Here is a 23,373-nt window from a genome sequence, read left to right on the forward strand (position 1 = left end):
TGGGAAGGAAGTCAGAGATTGCTATAAACAGGTCCCAGAGTAAAAGACTGGGAACAAAACCAAAGAACTGTGTCATGGATTGTACTTGACCATTTTGTAGATATAATCAGAGAGGTCTGAACTAATTGAAACAGGCAATTCTCCAAGACACTGATTAATAATTTACTTGCAACTTGTCTTCATGTACCTGCTAAAACAACTTTCATGTCAGACTCACTTTTGCTTAGACAAAGCAGAGCTACCCAGTCAGCACCTTTTCAGAGTACTCAAATTCACCTTGGCATCTGTTAAAGGTATGTTATTGGTATTACACGCCTTTTTTTTTTCTTTCTTGAAGAGAACAGAACCAAAAATGAATTTTTACTCAAAGTGCCATGTAAACTTTAAGAAGGGACTCAAGGAAAATTACCACTGATTGATTAGTGTCATAAAAGTCATTGTTCTTGACAACAAAACTGCACATAATTACCCTGTAGTGATAAAACTGCAGAATCAGTTTACATCAGGTTTACATGACCAATAATGTGATGCTGTGAAATTCCAAATCCACTCTGTATTTGGTTCCTTCCACCCAGGTCATTTGCTCTTTAGAACAAATCGGGTTATCTGTTGAAAAAATTCACTGGGATGCCTTGAATTGTTAACAAACTGGTGAATTAATGTAAATTTATTCAGTACAAGAAGAGTTTTCAAGGTGCAAAACAATAGAGTAGGTCTGATGTTAAAAGTGGACTTGTGAACAGTTGCATAGGCAGGGACAGACTTGTGAGGGTATTGCTGCTGTGTCAGGTTTTGACAGTGACCACGGTAACTTGTGTTCTTTTCAGCTGTCCATCACCTGCCTGATTAATTTCTCTCCATTTGTGATGTGTTTCTCTGTTGTGTGAATCCATCTCTGTTCATTCTGTCACATCTTCATCTTTCTCTTGCTGCTGCTGCTTCAGGTTTCTCAGAGCCTCAGGTAAGCAATCACAGGGAGCTTGTGCCCTATCATGTTCCTTCATGCAGGAGGTCTTTGCAGGGATTTTTAAATAATATAGTGATTTTTAATTAATCCTGCTCCTCCCCTTTGCCCCCATTCTACATATCCTCCTTTAATTGTGGTAGTTTTGTGCTTTCATCATGTTTACAACACTTTTCTTTACAGGATTCCAGTATGCTAAGAAATTTTGACTTCATTGCTAGAGAACTAAACCAATAGTAGACTAAGGCTGGGGCTTTAGCTCTTCACATATGTCTCCATGGTTAAGGTTTTACTTTGTGAGAATAAAAGAATAGAATCCTCAACTCTTGTGTTCCATATTGCATGTGATCAACAAGTATTTAGTAATGTTTTTCCAGTGCTAGATACTCGTTTTGTTTCTGGTTAGTGAGTGTCTGCATTCAGGTTTCTGCTTTCTTCATCAGAACATCATGGCAGCTTAAACCTTCCTCTTCAAGAGAATTGGCTTTTTTTCCCCCCCAATATTTGTAAAAATGTGAGCAAAAGCTGCAAATGGATGTTGTGTCAGTAATTTTTTAAATCAAACTTTAGGAGCATTGGTCCAAAATTTTTCATTTACAATTTTTGATTAAAACACTCTTGGAGGCTCTATTTAATAATGTTCCACAGAGCATCTTACAGGGTCTCAGGGCCTGTCTAGTGTTTATAGACCACATTTGACAAGCCCTTCTTTATAAGTAGATGCTGATCTGCTTAAATTATTTTATTAAAGCTGTCAGCAACTAAAACTGTGTAACACATGTTTGTGCTCTGTGAAATCCCCCTGTTAGTGAACCTTTTAAAGCCAGCTGGTAAACTGTAGGCATTGTTGTATTCTTAGTTTAACAACCTGCTGTTTGCAGGAGTTTTGGTTGTAGAAATTGAGGGAAGAAAGGGGGAAATTAAATGGAAATTAGGAAAGCCATTTGCTTTTTAGTCACTTTCTGTGTCTGTAAGGATGTTATTTTGGCAGGTTAGGCTGCTGGGGAAAAAAGCTGCTCCTGCGTCTAAGCTGCCCTTTAGGAAGCAAAATTACTGTGTCCATTTTTTGAACATTTCAGGAAGTTTCAGAAGCATTCTTTCTTGGTCTGACATTTGTCCTGCTGGGTGATTTAATACAAACTAAGATACACTCAATGTAATTTCTCCCATTAAAGGGATTCTTCCAAGCAAGGGATAGGAGGATTTTCCTTTGGAAAAAGAGTCAGTCCTTTCAAAACTCAGCTGCCTGCTGTTATTTCAGTACTGAATTGCCTGACACTTGCTAAGTGATTGAAATTTGGCCAGTGAAATTTTGTTGACTTGCACCAGAGTAATATATTTGTGTCTCCACAATTATATATCCACAGATATATAATTAATATCCAATTAATATCCACAGATATTAATTATAACCCCAAAATAATGCTTTTGCTAGTTTTAACAAGCCTCCATTCATGCTCTCATCCCCAAGATTCAGAAGCAGAACATAAAGTCACAAATGCCAGGATTTATGTGGCCATGGTGTCATTTGTTCCTGCAATATTTGCAGCCTCAGTAGCAAAGGTGGAACTAAATTTGTGCAGTAACAGTTCCAGATGCACGCGTCTGCTTTTGCAGTTAGGTGGTTTCTGAAGGAGAGCATTGCAGGGGGGTATAATGTTCTTTTTAAGTTTATATTGTGTTTCTTTCTGCCCCTCTAGTGTTTGGGCTGAGCAAGACTGCTCAGTGTTTATGAGCTTGCTGTTAGTAGCTCTAGAGGTGAGATGATGCAGAGAGACTCTGGTGTCAGCTGTTTATGGAGACTTTGCTCCTATTGTGCGACTCCTTGGCAAGCTGGCAAAGCAATTTTTAAAGCACAGAATACTCTGATGTTCAGAGAGCTTCTCCCATGTGCGTTTTGCTTTTAAGGTGATTTTTTTTGCCAACGTTTCAGGAAGCTCCCGTGGTGGCACGAGCAGCCCTGTTCCTGGAGTGCGCGCGCTTCGTGCACCGCTGCAATCGCGGCAACTGGCCCGAGTGGATGAAGGGCCACCACGTCAACATCACAAAGAAAGGGCTGTCCCGGGGCCGTTCTCCCATCGTGGGCAACAAAAGGAACCAGAAGCTGCAGTGGAATGCAGCCAAGCTCTTCTACCAGTGGGGAGATGTAAGTGTTTGCTTCTCTTCTGCTTGCATTAAAAAAATATGGTGAAATATAAAGGATATATCTACAGGATTTTAGTCCTTGTAGGAAGGGGATTCAGAAGCCTTCCTTCCAACCTGCACTTCACAGCCTGCCAGGATCCCTCCTTCTCCTAAGGACTTTGCTAGGACATGTTCTCCCCAAGGATCTGTTTGGCCCATTCTCCTTTTTCCAGCACTTGTCATATGTGAATGGCTATGGAAGAGGGAAAATGTGGGCCGTGATACTACTTTCTATTTTTCTTCCTTCCAAATATATTTAGCTTAGGGCTCCTTGATCTAGGTGTGATGCTGCATATTTAGTAATGAGTTTCTTTTTGCTGTACTTAATTCAGTTTCTCTTTGCACCCATACAGACTGTTAGCACTTAAAATTCTTTGGCAAGGAATTCTACGCAGCTGCTATGAGTCATGTAAAGAGTTGTCTCTTTTTGTTTGGCACTTGAATCCTTCAAGTTTTATTTGATTGTGATCTCTTACCATGCAGGAAGGAGGCAATTACCTTATCAGGCCCTATGAAAATCACTTGCAATTTCCTTGTAAAGCCCCCAGGATATAATTGCTGTACATGTATACAGGTCATTTCTCACAACTCAAAATAGTGGGAGAAGTTCCTTTGACTGGTTTCAGATGTCTTCTTTCTGGAAGTGAGTTTTGTGCTTCTCATACCTTCTGAAAACCAGTGGTTTTTACAGTGAGCACCGTGATTCCCATCCCCCCCCCCCCAAAAAGAAGACACAAATCCAATGCTTACAGAAATTTAAAAATCATGTTCTGCCTTGCTGACTTGCATTCTTGTATGTTAAACCAACATGTGCTTCTCTGTGGAGCACATTGTAGGGAACCTCAAAATAAAGCTGACCATAACAGTACATTCCCACCATAGAACAGCCCAGGGAACAGTCCAGCTTGGGTCTTAGAACCTGAGCTTAGTGTCTTTGCAGATCTCCTCCTTCCATTCCTAAAGCCAACTCAGAAAATGCTGCCTGGTCACCCTACTCTCTGGTAAAGTCTCATACACAGGAGGTTATCTTAATAACAGCACAAGTACCAAAGTTCCTTGAAAAAGTAAATAGGGTGAAGGTATTTGCTTCTGTATTTCATGAAGTCACTGCCTTAGCCTGACTCCTTTGAGAACTCCTTTTAAGTGGAGAGCATAGGGTTACATGGTCAATGAATTTTTGCATGCTTTCAGAGAGCCAGAACTATCCCTCTCTGTTTGTAGATGCTGTGCTTCTAGACATTCCCTTTTCTCAGATTCTAAAAAGAATGAAAACAAGAAAGACAGTAACAATTAAAAGCCAGTTAGATTCCATCAGCAATCATTTTCAGTAACTGATATACCTGACCTGGAAAAAGTCCAGGAAAGTTTTCTTTTCATAATGTCAAAAGTAGTACCACATGATTCAAGGTCATAAGAAAGGAGCCAGGGAAATCTGATCATAGACAACTTAGCATAATTGTCTTCCCCTTAACTTAAAAGGCATCATAAGACTCATCTGGAAGCATTCTCCATTCTAAAACTAGCGTGTGTTTGCTGCTGCTTAGGAACATTTCAGAAGGGAAAAGCCTTGCATTTACTAACTGTAAGGCAGGATAAGATCTGGGGAGTAGTTTTAGAGTGTGGATTTTTTTCCTTTTCCTGCAAGGTGTCTTCTGTTCATTCATATTTCTGATTCTTCTCACTGAAGGCCAGAAGAATTTATTTACCCACAGCCTCCTTAATAGCCATCAGAGAATCACAGTGGTGAGCCCTTTCCACCCGAGGTGAGCCTTGGACTGCCCATGGCAGGGATGAACCTTTTGAATCAAAAAACCTGGCTTGTTCTGCTGTTTTTTGAAATAATACAATGTTAAATCTATTCTGATCAGGTTAGCCTGTCACCTCTTTTGACTGCTTCTGTAAAGGGGACTTTTGGTTTTACTTCTCTGTTTGCTAGAAAACTGAAAATACAGAAAACACGTGTCAGGAATTCAGTGCTCATTAAATGGGAAGCTGTGGGATTATGTCTTAGTGCTTTAACATTAGGGTGGGCTACACAGCATAAATAATATGTGATAAATTACTGTTTTATGGACAGGCATGCAGAACATTTCTTCCTTTAAATGCAGAAATTTCTTCCTTTAAATGCCTGAAATATGAAAGGCAAAAAATTGAGACGTGTGCAGCTCCTTTAGCAATGTACAGGCTAAGAGATAGCTGAGATTGATAACTATCTGTGTCAGCATGCAAACCCAACAGTGTCACCTCATTCTCTTTATGTAGCAGAGTCTACCCTTTCCCCTGTTGCTGGGTTTCAGAGGAGGTGTTTAATAGCAAGAATAAGTGACCACTTATGCATTTCTGTGTCACTTCAGCCACAGGGGGAAAATTGTATAGTGCTGGCATGACCATCAGTTCTGACTTGTAAAATATTTAGAAAACCTCCTCAGTATCTTTGTATAAAACTATCCCATACTCAAATAGTGCTGATGAAAAGTCTGTAATTTAAAACATCTCTTCCCTCACAAAGTGATGATGTCAGAGGATAAAATTTCACATGCTTATCTGTGCTCATGCACGTGCAGCAAAGAAAATCAAGACAGTTCTTGAGAGCTCTCAAGTGTCCTAGCAGGAAAGCAATCTCCTTGCTAGCACACCTTTACCTGGAGCTTGCTGACAACACCAGGAGGGTTATTGACATGCTGATAGTGATGCTGGCAAGCAGCCATGATAAAAAATCAGTTTAATCAATCACTTTAAACAGTCAATTTCTGGAGAATGTCAGATGGAAATCTGACTGACTCTGCTCTTTCAGTGCATCCTCTGTACACCATTATACCTGCACCTTCCCAGCTCCTATGAACATACCTTCAGCTCATTTTTGGAAATTGCATCAGGGTGTTTCTCCTTTGAAGATGTGGAAGCAGGCTTTCCCATGGTTTTTTAACTGTCTTGTGGAGGATATAAGGACTTACTGGTTTCCTAATTCACAGCATGTTTTCTTAAGCAGAAGACCTACATTCTCAGTGGGAAGACTTAGCAAAAATCTGGAATAAATATATCAAAAGAACAAAGAAAAGTGGAAGAAATTAATACTTTACAATGACCTAATCTCCTCCTGCCTGTTATGTGCCTGTTTGGAGGGGTTTATTGCTTAACTAAATTTACTGAAATTTTTCATCCTGAAATTTTGACATCCTGACGCTTTGCAAATTTTTGTTGACGAAAAGGGGGAAACAAATTATCGTTTTGACAGCAATTAGCCTTTTGTCATCCCTTTCTCCCCTTTAGACAGTAAAAATAAAGCCAGGGCCTTGTGGTTGGGCCGAAATTCTCACCTGCTGTGCTTGTCTTTGTCCATCTGCAGGCCATTGGTGTCCGCCTCAATGAGCTGTGCCACGCTGAGAGCGAGAGCCCTGCCAACCTGCTTGGCCTCATTTATGATGAGGAGACCAAGAGGCGCCTGAGAAAGGAGGATGAGGAAGAAGACTTTTTAGATGACAGTAAGGAGACTCCCTTTACTACAAGAACCCCCGCTTGTAAGAACCTCTGCTTTAGGAGCACTTAATATTTTTTCTCTTTTCATTTTCTTGCCACCCAGGTGTATTTCTCAGTCCCTCACTTTCACCCCAGCTTCCTCCCCTGTTCTTTTTGTACCTGGGTGTAAAATGTGACAGATGTGTAACAGTACTGAAAGACTTGGGTGGGAAAGGGAAGGGGAAACCAGGCAGTGAGCTGCAATTCCTGCACACAGAAACTGCAGTTGTAAGCAAGGTCATAATTTGTTTCTTGAGCCTTGCTGTCACCTGAGTGTCAAAAGTGGTTCAGGCTCCATTTCTCACAGTTACTTCTGCCAAAATACTTATATAAGATCAGCCACTTTTCAATTTCTGAACCTTGAAGAGTCAACTCACCTGATGTGAATTGGCACAGCTCTGCTAAAGGCTTTTAAATCTTCACTTTGGAATAGTGCTTGATTTTCATACAGAAATAAAAAAAAAAGGCATAATTAAAAATCTGTATAGCAACAAGAGGATGAAACCACATACATTTGTGCCTGTGTGTACATAAGTGTGGAAGAGCTGTGACAGATCACTGATTCTGAATGTCTGTATAGGCATGCAAGTTATAGCAAACCCTGTGAACCAAAATAAATTGTCAAAACACATCCTGTTGTAGCTGAAGGTGGTAACAAACATGATGTGCTCTATAGACCATTTGTGTATACATGTGTGCTGCAGTTTACTGGTGCTTGTCTCCCTGTACTGTTGTTCCTGTTGGATGTAGTATTTATCTTCTGCTTTCTCTTCCCATGGTTCTGGATTTGTTCTTAGCCCTGCATAAAGGCCCACTTTGGGCAGTGATATAGCACATGGATTGCTTGCACAATTGCAGAAGCCTGACTTCAAAGGAAGCTACCTTTTCCAATTATCAGGGTAGTAATTAATAATAATAGGGAAGGTATCTCTTTAACAGCTAGTGATAACTCCATTATTTTGAGATAATTTTCTATATCTTAAAACAGTTCTTTTCCACAACTGCAAAAGATTTGATTGAATGCAAAACTGAAAAGGAAAAAAACGGTGTCAACTTCTTAACCTCTATTAGCCTTAAATGACACGTATAGAAAATGTCACAAACTTGTGGTTAGTTTAGTAGGTACTTCAACATAACTATAATATTATCAATGTATATAATATTATCAATGTATCTAATATCAATGTAATGCAGACTAATATAATAAATAATTCAATTTAATACAATATAATACATAATATAGAGTATAATACAACATAATACAATATTATATAAAATTGATATAATATAAGATAGAGTGTAATATAACATAATATGATATAATCAAAGTAATATAAGTGTTAGTATTATTTCATGTGCTGGTAAATACATGGTTTGCTATTTGATTGACTCCGTTTCTTTTAGTGTAGGAAAGGTGGTACAGAAGTCTGGGGTTTGCTGTTTTTCAGTGCAGCTTGCATCGTGCACCATAAGTGACAATGTCCATCACCTCTTGGCTCCAGATGTTGCATTAACCCCTTGCTCATGATAGAAATATTCTTTCCTAGGCACTGTGAATCCTACCAAATGTTGTTGTCCCTTTGCACTAAAAATGGCAGCCTGTCAGCTTCTCCTGGAGATAACCACGTTCCTGAGGGAGACCTTTCCCTACATGCCCAGACCACGGACTGAGCCTCTTGTGGTAAGTGGGCCACACACACTGGAGAGGGATTTGCCCACAGAATCCCAAATTCCAGGCTCTGGGGAGAGGTAGAGTGGAGTAAAAACTCCAGGGGATGTCTGCAGGGAGAAAGGAGCCATTGTGTGGTGGATAGAAGATGGTCAGGGTACATGAAATGGGTTGGTTAGGAAGGAAAGGCCATGGAGGCACACATGTGGTGCTAGAAGTTAAAGAAAGTTTCCAAAGAGAGATTGAGAAAAAAGGGGTGGGGGACCTGGGAAGTGTGGGAGGTAGACTATAGGAAATGAGAGCTGAAATGCTCACTCGCTGTTTAGCAGTGGCCAGGGACTGGAACAAGACAGGGGAAGGGAACAGAATGGTTTGCAGGGAATTTGCAAGAGCTTTAAAACTGCAGATTGGTTTGGGTCAGATCCAGAGAATTGCAGGGAGAATGGGAAGAAAGGAAAGAGATGGGGACAAAGAAGCAAAGAAAGAAAGGAGAAAAAAAAAAAAACAACTCCATGAGACTCAGAGGCAAATCCTGGCATAAACAGCAGGTTAGGTGGCACTAACCTGTGTCACCTGTGAATAGCAGAAAACTGATTTTCAGTGATTCATTCTTGTGTGGATTTTCTTATGTCTAATACTGTGGTTTAACATTACCTTTAGCCTGTTCTTTCAAAAAACACACATGCACACAGTCATCTGTTGACAAGTTGTGATAAACAGCTGCTCACTTTGAAAATTGAAAAAGGTTTATGAAATCTTAACAAAAATACATCAAAAGGACTACACAAGGAAAAATTCACAGTGCTGGGAACTGCCCTATGGGGAGAACAGAGGACATGTAAACTACAATAGCATAACTATACATCACCAAAGCTTTTCTTAACATTCAGACAATAGTCATCCCTTAATTGTGAGAGCCAATCATCTCATTATCCATCTTTAACAAAACTGAGTTGACTGTGACCCTCAGGTTCAGAGGGGTGGTTAGCATGGAATGAGATGAGAATTGAATGGCTGACATAGTTTCAGCTTTTAAGCCAAATTTCTTTAAGAAATCAGGACAAAAATTATAAAGAAAAAATGAGAAGTTAAATCTCCATGAAGGATTTAGCCCTACTATCCTGGCTTTTGTTAATGACAGATCAAATTTTAGTCATGGCAATTATGCTTGACAGGCTGATTTATCTGGATAGTATTGTAATTAGGTTCTGAAAATGAGTCCAAAGGCTGTAGATGACCTCTGATGAAGTGGCTCAGCCCCAAGGTATGCAAGAAGGACAATATTAAAAAGCAATAAATTCAGCAAAATGCTCCTTAAACAGACTGGTGATATTACAGCATAATTAATGACTGCATCCCCAAGCAGGCTAGTACCATAGTTTAGAAGCCATGTCATTAAGTAGTTAGGCTTGGAACTAAGAATATGTTGGATAATGAAGGTTAACAGACATCAGAGCTAGAAGTGCAACTGGTTAATCACTTTCTACATTTGTGCATGGGAGACAAGGAGGAGGAATTATTCTGTGAGCTGTAGGTGAAAGAAACCTCAAGGGCACATTATGTAAGAGTCTGTAAGAAAAAAATAGCCATAGACTGTTGCTTCTAACTTTGTACAGAGTTAAAAAAAGAGGCAACAGTAATTCAGATTAAAATATTAAGTCTTTATTTTTGGAGTGATGCTTCCTTTCCAAGAAGATCAGGTACATAATGTTATGATCCATATAGCTGGAATTTCAGTAGAGCTGATCTCACTTCCACTGGTGTTTGTAGGCATACAAGCAGGCATACTGCTGTGCATAGATAGCAGCACAGCCTTGGAAGCCTTGAAGAACTGAAACATTTTCAGCTGAACTAGTTTTGGTGAGCTAGTTTAACTACCAAGAGAGCGTGCAGACTTGCCAAGGCTGTGAGCTGAGTGAGGTGCTGTGTGTGGGTCCTGACTGAAGTTTCATCCAAAGCCTTTTGCTGATCATGGAGCAGATACAAGCTCATTTTGCTCACAGCTGGAGCCATTCCAAACCCACCTGGATGTATTCTTGTGTCACCTGCTCTGAGTGACCCCAACTTGGCAGGGGGGTTGGATTAGATGATCTCCAGAAGTCCCTTCCAATCCAAATAATTCTGGCAGTGGCTCAGCCTGCTGGAAGGCAGGTGGCTTAGGTGTGATTGAAATAAACCCCATCTGAAGCACTTCTTCCTGAAGAGCTGGGGGTGCTCAGCCTGGAGAAAAGGAGACTCAGGGGTGACCTTATCACTCTGCACAGCTCCCTGAAAGGTGGCTGTGCTCAGATGGGGTTGGTCTCCTTCTCCAGGCAGTACTGACAGAGCCAGAGGTCACAGCCTCAAGCTGCACCAAGGGAAATACAGGTTGGATATCAGGGAAAAGTTTTTCACTGAAAGAGTGATAAAGTTCTGGAATGGCTGCCTGGGGAGGTGCTGGAGTCACCATCCCTGGGTGTGTTTAACAAAGCTTGGATGTGGCACTGGGTGCCAGGGTTGAGTTGAGGTGTTGTGGCTGGGTTGGACTCAAAGATCTAGGAGGTCTCTTCCAGCCCAGTGATTCAGTGAATTCTGTGAAGCTTCTCTAGTTGCAGTGGGAGCTCATACTGCTGGCACATCTGTGTGGTCTCCATTCTGCTGCAGGACCTGGAGAGCTGCAGGCTGCGTCTGGATCCTGAGCTGGACCGACACAGGTATGAGAGAAAGATCAGCTTTGCTGGGGTTCTGGATGAAAATGAAGATTCAAAGGATTCCCTGCACAGCAGCAGCCACACCCTCAAATCTGAGGCTGGCTTCGAGGAGAAAAAAGGTTTGTCAGAACAATAAGGCTTTTGTACTCTCAGGGCTTGTGAAGTGGCGCTTGATTTTGTGTTTTCATTTGCATAGACTGTGTTAAAAAGCAGGCAGCCATGGAGTCACGTGGCTTGAAATCATTTCTGAGACGCTTTTGGCCTTCAGGGTTCAATATAATGAATGTGAGAAGCAAAGATGTGTAAATTTTACAAAACAGTGCTATGACTGAAACCGATCGAAAGCTTTGCACAATTGCTAAAAAGGAGCAAGCCTTGTTTGAAACTGCCTCTTAGTGGGATGCTGAGAGAAGAAGCATCACTATTTGATTCACTGTAAAAATAAAGATCAAAAGTGGTGTTGGTTTTTTTCTGATCACAGTTTTTCACTTTGGGGAAATCACGGATAGAAGGGAAGATTGGTATTTTTCCGTGGAAAATCTGTATGGGTTTGGAAGTCATGGCATCACAACAAATTAGTGTGATTGGCCTCTTGAATTCTTTGCTACCACATGAAAAATACACTGTGTGGCTTTTGATGGCTAGCAGATTGATGTTACCAACACACTCTATACTGTACAAGCAGACTTCAAGCTCACTGTGTTTGCTGAGAACAGCAGATCGTTTCCATTTTTGAGCCATCTCATGCAAGACTCACATTCTATCTGATGGTACAAGTGTTGCAATACAATATAGTCATTGTGTGTATTTGCAATTAGAGACTAAACTGCCAGATACCTCTAGATCACCCTCTAACAGGTTTCCTAGAACTATTTACATTCTGTATTGTAGTAGTAATTCACAGGTGCAGGGATTGGAATGGTAATTTTGATGATTGCTTGGAAAGGTTAAATGTTTAATGATTGTTTCACAACAGTGAGGTCTGTGGCTGGTTTTCCTCTCAGAACTGTAATGTCTTTTAATGATTTGGAGGAGCTTTTATTGACTTCTGCAGGCTTTGGATAAAGTTTGTGTTGTCTTCAGCGGTGACCTTGCCACAATTACTGGAGAAAATGTTAGAAATGCTTCCAAGACTTGTGTGGTGTAAAACTTTCCCCAAAATTGTGTGTCTGGTGGGCCAGTTACTTCTGTGCAGACCCACCTAAGAAAGGTGAGCTGGATAAATTGATGCTCAACCTCATTTTGTCTGCTCTTGGTATATTGGCAGCCCAGAAAAACACACAGCCTTATGGTCTGTCTGATAGTCTTAAGATGTGTGGGATAAGATGTCTCTGCCTATTTAGATGAGAAGAAATTTAGGTTGGGGTTGGGGTTTTTTTTTTTTTGAGGATAGATGTGACAATTGCTTCAAACCTTTTTTAAGCTTTTCAAGGAACAGTCCTGCCCTCTGGGACATTACCTGGGTGGGAGAATACCTTCAAGCAGACAGTCCTGCTGGAAATTGCTGGTGGAAAGTCTCTAACTATCCTCTTTTTCTGAGAGAGAATGCTGACTTAGCTTTTCCTTTGCATGTTACTGTGCTACAGGCATAATGTACTTTTGCAAAGATAGTATTGACTTTCTGCACCCTTTTCTCCATTAAACTACATTTTCCTGCAGTTTTATTTGAATTTTCTTTCCATTTTCCCTTTTCCCTAAGCTGTCATGTAGTTTTCCTTTACTAAAGCTGCCTCTTTGCTGCATTTTAGACATGGGGAAAGTGACTATGGTAGGAAGGTTGAATCCTAATATGCCTTAGCAAAAATGTAATTCCAGTATTTTAGAAGCTTAATAAATGCGAGGTAATGTTATATTTTAAAATCACAATAATCATGTTCTTCTCTTTGGCCACAGCATATTCTTCTGGGAATCCACCTGGGCCAAACTGCAGATGCAGAGGCATCTTTCATAATCTACACTTTTCTAGATAAGAAAACGTTGTTGTGTGAATGTAACTCAATTTTGCTTGCCTGCAGTGAGAGGTTTCTTTATCTCAAACTCTTTGATGAGTGCTGATCTGTTTCCCTTCGTTTTTCTGGAGTGTTAAAAACTTTGCTCTCGTTGCTCCCCCCAGGCATGGCTTAGCAGCTCCCCCAAAGCCACGGGTTTACTCTATAGAATCTGCTCCAGGTAGGTCTGAAATACAGACACCACAGCTAGGTAGATGCAGGCCCTCAGACCATCACCTGTACTCTTTGGGTGCCAGAATGGGATCCTGCAGACTTCATGGAATGCAGTTACATGTGCTGAAGCAGTCTGGGATTGGTGGAGCTGATGTGAACATTGCTCAAACAGTAGCGATTGCTAAGGAACTTAGCGTGGTCCCTTGGAGGGAGATCCTTTGGTCACCCAGCAGTGTTTTGCCAACTGATTTGTGAGGACTGAGGGGTAGCTGCCAAAACACCCAGCTGTCTTTGACCAGGATGTTAGCCACGGGAAATGGGAGTGGGAATTCCATTCTGGAGGAGCTGGGTGCAATCTCAGGAGTAAAGGAGTGTTTGCTTTATCCTGAAGCCAAAAAGCAATTCTATTTAAATCTTTTGCTTACCCATAGTATCCAAAAAGCTCTGTGCTGTTCATTCCCAACCACACACCAAAGGTAATTGATCACACGTGGCCTTGCCTGGTTAGATCTGCAGTAAAATGACTGAGTGTTGCAACATTTGGACTGACATACTGCCATGTACTGCCTTTGAACTAGGAGGAGAATGAAAGTGCAAACAGTTGGTGCTTTAAACATTGAACCATTCCATGTCTGTGCTCATCAACAATGCAGAGTGTCAATGGATGTTGTTAATGCCTGAAAGCTGCTGATTTGTCTGAAGGAGAAGATCTACGTGCTTCTGTTTCCTCTAAAGCATTCTAATGATGAAGAGTAACATGCAGAGACACGGATTTATGCAAACCTTACTTCAGAGAAGCCTTGCCTGCTAGCCTCATGGAGCAGACTCCCCTCTTGCAGTCACACATGCTGTATAAATAAATCATTGATCCTACTGCAGAGCTCAGGGAGGTTTACAGAGCCCAGGCCCATGGGAAAATAGGCTTGTCCAAGGTGCCTTGTTCATGCTTGGGATTCAGCCTGCTAGCCACAGCAAGAGGTGATGCTGCACTAATGTAAACTCTAAGGACTGCAAGAAAACTGCAGTTCACATCCATTGGGCAGATCCTGCTTCCTGGCAGGAATTGATTCAATTTGGTGTGAATTGTAGGATTTTCTTGTCCACGCTTTGGGTTTCTGTTAGCGCAGATGACTCTACTTGCTGGTGGCTGAACAAGGGCTAATTCCAAATACAGACAAGGCCTGAGGTGATGTGCCAGATCTCCAGGATATGAGGTGTTGACCACATTTTTGTGAAGCATCTTTACTCCCTGATTGATCGAGCTGCATTGGCATTGGCTTTGGAGGGAGCCTCTGACCCCACATTCCTTGGCAGAAGACGCTGCAGTACAGGCTGGCAGCAAAGGGTTGGGAGGGCGGGGAGGGCCAGCATCTCTTTCTTTTTTAAATGGGGAAAAATTAAGGGGAAAAAAGTCCTCTTTTATTCTTTCAATACAGTTCCCAGCAGGAAGATCAGGATAGGAGGCTCCCGCTTGCTCCAGATTAAAGGAACCCGCAGTTTCCGGGTGAAGAAGGGGGGTTCCCTTTCCAGCATTCGCCGGGCCGGCAGCCTAAAGAGCACCAAGTTATCACGGCAGGACTCAGAGTCTGAGAATGAGGAGCTGCAGCTGTCCCACAGCAGGGACACTGTCACTGATATAGGTAACTTAGATGAGTGGGTGGAAAGGGAGGGGACCGTAGGAAGGACCTTAAACTCTTGATGTGATTGCAGCAGAGCTAGAAATGGCGAGAGACCCCCACCTCTGCAGGCTAGGAAAAATCTAGAGCTCTCTTCAGGGGCTGCCTGGACCAGGGCCTGGGAGGAGCACGGTACAAATCCTGGGTGCAGTGTCAGCTCTGTGCACAGGTTGTCAGTTCAGGACTGTGTTAAAGCATGAGCTCTTAGAATGCTGGCCTGCCAGCTGAACGCTTGCTGTCTGTAGGGGAGCACATGCACCTGTGTATATGCACATACACACACACCCCTAAATCATAGGATATCATGAATACATGAGGTGATATGTATATATGATATTTTCTTGTCCATAGCAATAGATTGGCTTTATGTGTGTATATATTTATATATAAACACATATATTTTTAGGCATGTACTTCATATTCTGTGTTGGATATGACGTCATAAGCATGTCTGGTGACATGTAAAACATGTATTCCTATATGCAGAACATAACATTCACATGCTGCATACTATATTTCTACATACTGGCTTATAGCTCTACTTTTGTGGTTTACAGCTGCTTTCCTTAGTATTTAAAAGATGGATGTCCATACATTTATCTTATGGAAACAAGATGTGCATCCTACTCTGTGAAATCTCCATCACAGTTGAATTAAAGGGCTTCCCTTCACTATTGGTGTTAACCAAAAGCTGTGGATACATTTAGAGCTGGAATAACCTCCCAAGTTTAATGGTCATCTTTATGTTGCCCAAAAGATGCTTCAGTAGGAGAACAGGGAGAGTGGGATTGTCAATTCACTTAAGAAGAGAAAAAGGGTAAACTAAAAGTCATTTCCAGCCAAGTCTTAATATCATTAGTATTAGTTCTATAGGAGGCCCATAGGGTATTAAGTGGTTAGGGGAAACACAGGGGTCAGTGAAATTCTCAGGGAAATCTCTCCCTTGGCTAAGTTCTGAAGTGTTGTAGTGTAGTAGAATCAGGATTTTTTTCCTCTTTCATCCCCATGACATTAGCAGTTTCTGTGGGCAATTAGCAGGGACTTTTCCTGTTGGCATTTCCAGCTGGATGCCACTTCTGGTTGGATTTTTGTTGACATTTTTAACCACAGAGCCCAGTCAATGCAGATCACCAAACCAACCATTTGCAGCATCTGAATGGTGCAAAGAATTTGTTTATGATGGTTTTGGATTACCCATTTCCCTTCCATTAAAGAAAAAAAAAAAATGGAGGGACAAATGTTTGCTACTGACAAGATGGTCAAGTCCAAATAATTCTTGTAAGTGTCAAGCCAGCACAGGACTGGGGAGGGATGTCCAGGTGCAGTCTTTCCAGTGTGACATATTCTGTGTACTCTCATCTGTTCCCACAAGGCTGGCCTGGCTTACAAGTGCTGTCCCTAGTCTTAAAGCACACAGGGAGCAATAAAAACAACAACCTTTTGGGTATTTTTCTTTTGAAGAAGGGAGCCCTTGGAGCGCGAGCGAGCCCAGCATTGAACCCGAGGTACTGAGCAGCACGGGCATGGAGGAGAACTACCACCGGAACATGTCGTGGCTGCACGTAAGTACAAGCTGCCAGAAGTGCTCCCAAGGATGGCATTTTCAACTAAAAACACCTTTGTCTGGCAAAAACCAGATCCCAGGTTGTGCTTTTTCCACGTAGCGTAAAGGATCTCAAGTGTAAGTAAGCGGCGACCTTTGGAAATTGTGTGTTTGCCATTTCTAAAATGGAATTAAATCTCCTTCTCTCTAGTTCACATGTTTAATTTGTTTTCTCCCTAGGTGTGCAGGGACAGCCATTCTGCCTCAGCTGAAAAATGCATTAGCTCAGTACCTTACCTCCAGCATGGCCAGTAGAGTGTGTTTCAGGGAGAGCAATAGAATGGGCTACAGTGTGAGCTGGGCCCCTGGGAAGTGGCATTTTAGAAACTGCTACTGTAAGCCAACAGAGCCTTGTTGAACAAGGGTAATTCCAAATACAGACAAGGCTTGAGGTGATGTACCAGATCTCCGGGATATAGTTGTGTAGTTTTGACTCTGTCCAGCAGACAGGCAGTACAACAGTGCAGGTGGGGTTTGGTCGTGCAGGGTGTAAGGCATCCCTCTGGGCAATCTCTGTGATTTAGACTTGCCAGAAGTCAGTGTGGGCAAGTCTGCATTGCTGTGCCATGATTGATGGTGTGAGTGTCTGTGTGTCTCCTGTGTGAGCACAGACACCCTTTGACTTCTGAGTTGCTTTTGGGAATGACAGCTGTCAATACTGACTTGATATCTTCATTTTTTTTCCCCAGGTATTTCACATAGGCTGCTCTCAGCTGCCCCATTCCTATGGGGTGTGGGGAAGAACAGACTTAATGTAGTACTTTGATGTCAGAAACAGTTCTTGATAGTTGTCTTTTTCAGATGAGGCTGGCAGGGCAGGGAACTTGAATGCTATGTCTTCCAATCTAGTACATCAATCCCTGGACTACCCTGCTTTCTGCCAGTACTCCAATGCTCTTGGTAATGGTCACACCTCATTTGGAAATTCCAGTGTACTAAATTGAGTGTTTTAGACACATGTGTATGTAGTAGATGCTGCATCACTAGAGGATAAGGGAATTTCCCTAGTTAGCAGCTTAAGATACATCATGGTGCCCTTGCTCAGTGTGGGAGGCTGCATGAACTCATGAATTCTGAAAGAAACTTGAGAGGTTTGTCTCACTTTACATGAGATTAACTTGTATAGGAGAAAGGAAAATTTGAAAAATCACCTGGTACAGTTAATGACACACAAATACTAATATTGCATGACAATGCTATTTTTTCCCATTTGTTAGAAAGAAGGTGTGGGTTGATGGTCACTAAAACTACAGGCAAAACAAAAGCCTGCTTTACTTGGTTCCCACAAGCAAACAACTCCAAAGGACCACTGGTTCCAATTGCTGCTATGAAGGCACCAACATTTCCTCTACCTGTCCTTTAGGGAGTCTGGTGTCCTCACTACTCTAAATTACAGCAATTTATAAGAGTGGACCAAAGGCTGGTAGAAGCTCTGCAGTGCTGCTATACAATTTGCACATTGATACAAATATTGAGTTATTCTTGATTGGCCCCAAAATTATAGGAGGCCAGAACAAGGAGGCAAACACAGGAATGCCATAAACATTACACAGATTTGTTTTAGATTAAGCTTCAATATTTTAAGGTTGAGAATGATGTGGCAGCCTTGGAGAGAGAGCCAGCAGATTGCAGCTGCACAGACATAGACACAGTGGATGGAAAATTGGGATAGCTTCCTTCTGGTAGTTCTGGGTACTTCTGCAATGGATTGTGGGGGGAAGACAAAGATTCCTAAAGATCTCTTAAGGCCTGCAGTGTGAACGGCTTGGAGATGCCTGTGCTTTCCTCAGTGCTAATAAGAGGCTGGGTTTGTGTGTAACGTGAAGATCAATGTACAAAGAGCTGCTGGGCTGAGCTTTGCTCCTCTGGCAAGAAACCATCTGAGTTACACCAGAGAGTGGTCACTCAAGTGTAGACTTACCAGGGTTGTCTTCAATTAAGTATCTTAGGGACTAATACCAGTGTTTCTGCAGCAAAGCAGGGCTCAGAATAGCTAAATTCCAAAATATTTACCTGATTTCTAGGTAAGTTTTACTACTCCTTGCTGCCATATGGCAGCACTAGTAAAAATAGCAACTGAGCCAGCTACCATGGAGCTGGGCTGGATGGGTGTGCCTGATAGCATACAGAGCAACTGACACAGCTTATTTCTACTGGAGAGCATACTGAGATATTTCCCCCTGCACTCCTTGAAGGAAACTAACACCCACACGTGGTGGGTTTGCAGCTGTACTAACAATTGGCTAGTTGATGGTTTCCAGTCCAAGCTCTCATCTCAGAGTGGTGATACAATACCTTTTCTGCAAACTGAGAGGATGCTGTTTTCCTCAGCCTTAACCTTGCCACCGGCCAAATACAAGCATTTATAGCAGCTCTATTCCTTTGCTTTGTTAGCACTAATATTTCTTTAGCCATGCTCAGCTAGTTTGCAAACCTCTTGTCAGTATGAAGACCTACACAGACAAATACCTTTTTAAAGCTGTGTTGAGCTTCACACCTCCCTTGCTAGGCTGAGGAAAAGCTGGCTTGACTGTCCCAACCCCTGCCTGTGTAGCTCCATTTTCTGTAGGTAACTGTTTATGTTTTCATTTCCAGGTTATGATCCTGTTGTGCAACCAGCAAAGTTTCATCTGCACACACATTGACTACTGTCACCCCCACTGCTACCTCCACCACAGCCGCTCCTGTGCCCGCCTTGTCCGGGCCATCAAACTGCTCTATGGGGACACAGTGGACTCCCTGAGAGAGAACAGCACTTTGAACAACGTGGCAAGGGGCAAAAAGCAGAAGGAAGTGAGTAAATGGAAAAAGCAGAATGTTTTAGGGTTTGCCCAAACAGTCACGGTTGCCTTTGGAAATTGTGTGATGTACTCACACGGTTCTTTCATGACAAAATGAATGCAGGTTTTCCTAAGCTTGGCTTTGCTGTAAAAAACCCCAGCAATTAAGTAATTCAGCATTATGTAAGGAATGTCATCTGTATTGACTGGGATGAATCTTAAGTTGCTGATAAGGTCATTTAAAAAGCTTACAATCTGACTTCAATTTTAGTGCTCTTTTGTGGCCTCTACTTACTATCCTGTGGATTGTGTTTTTGTTCATGTTTTTTCTTGTCTGTTAGTAATAATCGCTCTTGAAATTCTTGTAAAATCTTATGTAGTTTCTTTCTTTAAGGTCTGAGCTCTCAGCTGTTCCAACAATTGTATGCATTAGTCTTTAATGCTTGTCTCCTTTTAATGACCATTTCAGCAGGGTGTGCAGACAACTTTGTGCCTTTTTATATGTAAAAGTGTACTTTTAACTTTAGTGGAAATACATTGCTGCTTTCAGGAAAGTGCCCACCCAGGCATCAACTGAATTGTGTCAGCAGTTAAACCACAGCAGAAGCAGACTACAGTTATCCTGAATAATTGTAATGGCAGAGCCATTCAACTGCTTTGCAGTAACACTGAAAAGAAAAGTGTTCATGGAACTGTCATGAAGCTTTCAGCTGGGTAAAGAGGCTAGCAGTGGCATTTGAAGGGAAAAAATTCATTATGTTTCTTCATCAACCAGGAGATTGTTTGTTTCCTGTCAAGTTAGAAAACTGAGGGAAGTTTTCATGGAATAAAGCACAGAGCAGGTGAAACAGAAGCTGATGTTTCTGCTTTCCTGAAAACTGTAAACCCCACATTTTTCCTCTAGCACAGAAAAGCAGGAGTTGTTTAGAAAGAGAGGCAGTCATTTCCTCTGCAGGAGGCAGGCAAGAGATGAGTAGCTGGCATGTTTCACGAAAGGTAGCAAAAGAACTGTGCATTTCTTTAGCTTGTTTCATCTCTAACTTTGAATTGCAAGACAGAGATATGCATTTCATCATACACTGAACCATCAAAGCTTCTAAGAAGCAGCAGGAAGAAAGAATTTGAGAGGCAGTGAGGTCTCCTACAAATACATGCAGGGTGTTTGCACAGACCTCAATTCCAGAGAGCAACTGACAGTCTCTGCTTTTTTCATAGTCCAAGAAAGACATGGAAGTGTGTCTAGAGAAGGGAACGGAGATCAGGAAGGGGCTGGAGCACCAGGAGTAGCTGAGGGAGTTGGGGGAGCTCAGCCAGGAGAAAAGGAGACTCAAGGGGACTTTCTCAGTCTCCAAAACTCTCTGACAGGAGGATGTTGAGCTTTGCTCCAAGGAAACAAGGGACATGACTGAGAGGAAATGGCCTCAGGGCCATTTCAGTTGCACCAGGGAACATTTAGATTGAATATTACAAAAAACTTCTCTCTGAATGGTTTATCCAGCCCTGGCACAGGCTGCCCAGTGAGGCAGTGGAGTCACCATCCCCGGAGGGCTCAAGAAATGTAAGGATATGGCACTTGGGGACATGATTTAGTGGTGGACTTGGCAGCCACTAGACTGGTGGTTTGACTCAATGATTTTAGAGGTCTTTTCCCACATCAGTAATTCTATGATTCCACGAGAGGAATCATTCTGTACACTGAATTACTTCCATTGGTAATTTTTTAGAGAGAAGCTGTAGACTTTTTGCCTCTAACCTACTTAACTAAATACATGGGTGTGCCACCAGTGAAGATTACACAGGGAACATTCACATTGTTCATTTGGTGTACTGACTTCTGCTGTAAGATTTTATTGGGAAAAGCATTGTTAAAAGTAGAAGAAAATTGGATGAAATGTGTTGTCTCACTGATACTAGGCCTGTGTCCAGCAAAGAACAAGGCTTTGTGCCACAGCTCTGGTACCAGATGGTTTCTAGTATATGGAAATTCCTCTTGTACATAACCTCCTTTTCCACATTTTTGAGAAATACAAAAGTGAACTCCACTTTCTTTTTATTTCCTTCCAGTGCTCAGACAAGTCATGCTTGAGAACTCCTTCTCTTAAGAAGAGGGTGATTGATATCAACTTGGAAGGGAAGAAGGACTCTGGAATGCTAAAATACATCAGGAATCAGGTACTGATTAGGCCATATGCTAGTTAGGGAGGTAGATAGATAGGTGCCAGGTTAAAATGCAACAAGAGGGAAAATATGTATGGACTTCCAAGCCCATGGGAAGAGCTGTTCCTGAATATTAATCAGTTCAGCCCTACATCTTTTCCTACATCTTCAGCCTTACATCTGAGTAATACTAAATTTAAACCTCTTAAGGAAACATGGTCAAAGAAGCCTTTAAACATTTAGCTCCATTAAATCACAGTCTGTATCTCTGGCTTTCCATAGTGCCATATGCACCAGAGCTGAGGATACAAAAAACCAAAGAATTCACAGATATGTGAATCTGTAGCCTGTCAGTTTAGAGTATTTGTTTTCTTTCTTCTTACTTGTTCAAAGTTCCTGAAGAAGCAACAGCCTGTTCTCAGTGAGAGTTTAATGAACATGTATTGCTGGCTGTGCACCACTTTGGGAGAATTTGGCTTTCCTTCTGTCCTCTTTTTTGGTGTTTTGGTGATGTGAGGGACAAGTAAAAGACTAGTTTGGGAAAACTTCCCTTTTAGTATAGGCTGAATGCCACGTGCCCTCTGTGGAGCATTTTCTGAAAGGGATGAACCTAGAAGTTATTGGTGGGTAATTTGCAGACCAAAACCAGGGTCAAATCACTGTGTGTGTTCTTCCCTGGGGAGAGCTGGCTCAGCCCTGAGGCATGGCTTGGTTTGTTGCAGGTGATGAGCCTGTCCCCTGCCCCTCTGTCCCTGCTGATCAAGGCAGCTCCCATCCTCACCGAGGAGATGTACGGGGACATCCAGCCAGCAGCCTGGGAGCTCCTGCTCAGCGTGGATGAGCACATGGCTGGGGCAGCAGGTGAGACAACCACACCACTCAGGATGGCTGCTGTGGCTGCACAGCTCACAGGACTTGGCAGTTTTGTAGTGAAGGAATTTGAATGGCACCAAGGGTTTGTTGGTTTTCATAGACCTTTGTGTGCTCTCTGGAAAAGAGGAGGTCAGAAGGATCAGGAGGGCACTCTCTCAGGCCCTGTATGTGGTTGATGTTTGGAGAATATTAAAATTAGTATTTGTATTCAATTGGGTTTGTGGGCAGAGGAAACACAGTGATTCAGCCTGTCCAGAGTCTACTGAAGCATTCTGTGTGTTGCCTCATGGAAATATTAGTACTGATGCCTTGTGAAGGCTGACCTGGAACAGAGACCAGACAGAGTTAAAGAATAAAGTAGGGATTTATTCAAAGGCCTCAATGGATCCACCTTGGGCAGCACAAGAGCCCAGCCAGGGCTGCACCCAAGATGAACCAAAATGGTCACAAAACGGACAACTGGTCATGGGGTCTCTCACTTTTATAGTTCTGGTCCATTTGCATATTGGAGTTAATTGTCCAATTACAGCTTTACCCATGCAGTCCCATCCTTCTTGTTTTTCTCTCTCCAGTCCACGTTGTTTATGTTCTTGGGCCTGAGATTTGGATCATTTGTCCTTGGTTCCCAGCTAGAGAAGGAATTGTTTTGTCTCCCTGCTCTGTGAAGAGAGCTCACCATCCCCTAAAATTTCAGAACTGCACACTAAAGCAGTACAGAATCTGAAAAATATAAAAGCTAAAACCTGAGGCATCAGTACAGTTGAGAGCTCATACAAAAACTGACACAGGGAACGAGAGTGAAACTGTCATAGCTCCTCTCAGGCTGTAAGGAAAATTCCCATGTTGCTTGGAGACAGCAGCATTGCTCATGAAGTGCTGTTATTGTTTGGTACTATCTAAATTTTCCATTTCCACTTGGTTTTAAAGTACTGATGACACATAGTTGAGAGGCATCTTTAAGACAGATGATTAGGACATCATAAACCTGTGAAAGCAGTACTTTGAAATTCTGCATGTGGCATGAAATTTATTACAACAAAATATAAAATCATATATGCTGTTGCAAAGTAGTAATAAGAATTTTCCTGCTGTGAGCTTG

The 23,373-nt window shown here is 42.1% G+C and overlaps 1 protein-coding gene across 1 annotated transcript in view; it reads left to right on the top strand.

Annotated features, from left to right (window-relative positions):
- UNC80 (unc-80 homolog, NALCN channel complex subunit) overlaps positions 1 to 23,373 on the top strand; it is a gene marked incomplete at both ends in the record, with an annotated part of 122,590 nt that overhangs the window by 45,119 nt on the left and 54,098 nt on the right. Inside the window, 9 exons of the mRNA XM_084209398.1 lie at positions 2,898 to 3,110; positions 6,495 to 6,630; positions 8,212 to 8,345; positions 10,977 to 11,142; positions 14,622 to 14,825; positions 16,323 to 16,423; positions 19,060 to 19,257; positions 21,309 to 21,416; positions 22,124 to 22,262. Coding sequence (XP_084065524.1) covers positions 2,898 to 3,110; positions 6,495 to 6,630; positions 8,212 to 8,345; positions 10,977 to 11,142; positions 14,622 to 14,825; positions 16,323 to 16,423; positions 19,060 to 19,257; positions 21,309 to 21,416; positions 22,124 to 22,262 — 1,399 coding nt within the window. The remainder of the gene's footprint in view (positions 1 to 2,897; positions 3,111 to 6,494; positions 6,631 to 8,211; positions 8,346 to 10,976; positions 11,143 to 14,621; positions 14,826 to 16,322; positions 16,424 to 19,059; positions 19,258 to 21,308; positions 21,417 to 22,123; positions 22,263 to 23,373) is intronic.

The sequence above is a fragment of the Fringilla coelebs genome (assembly GCF_963513975.1).
Source record: "Fringilla coelebs genome assembly, chromosome: 7".
Lineage (NCBI taxonomy): Eukaryota > Metazoa > Chordata > Aves > Passeriformes > Fringillidae > Fringilla > Fringilla coelebs.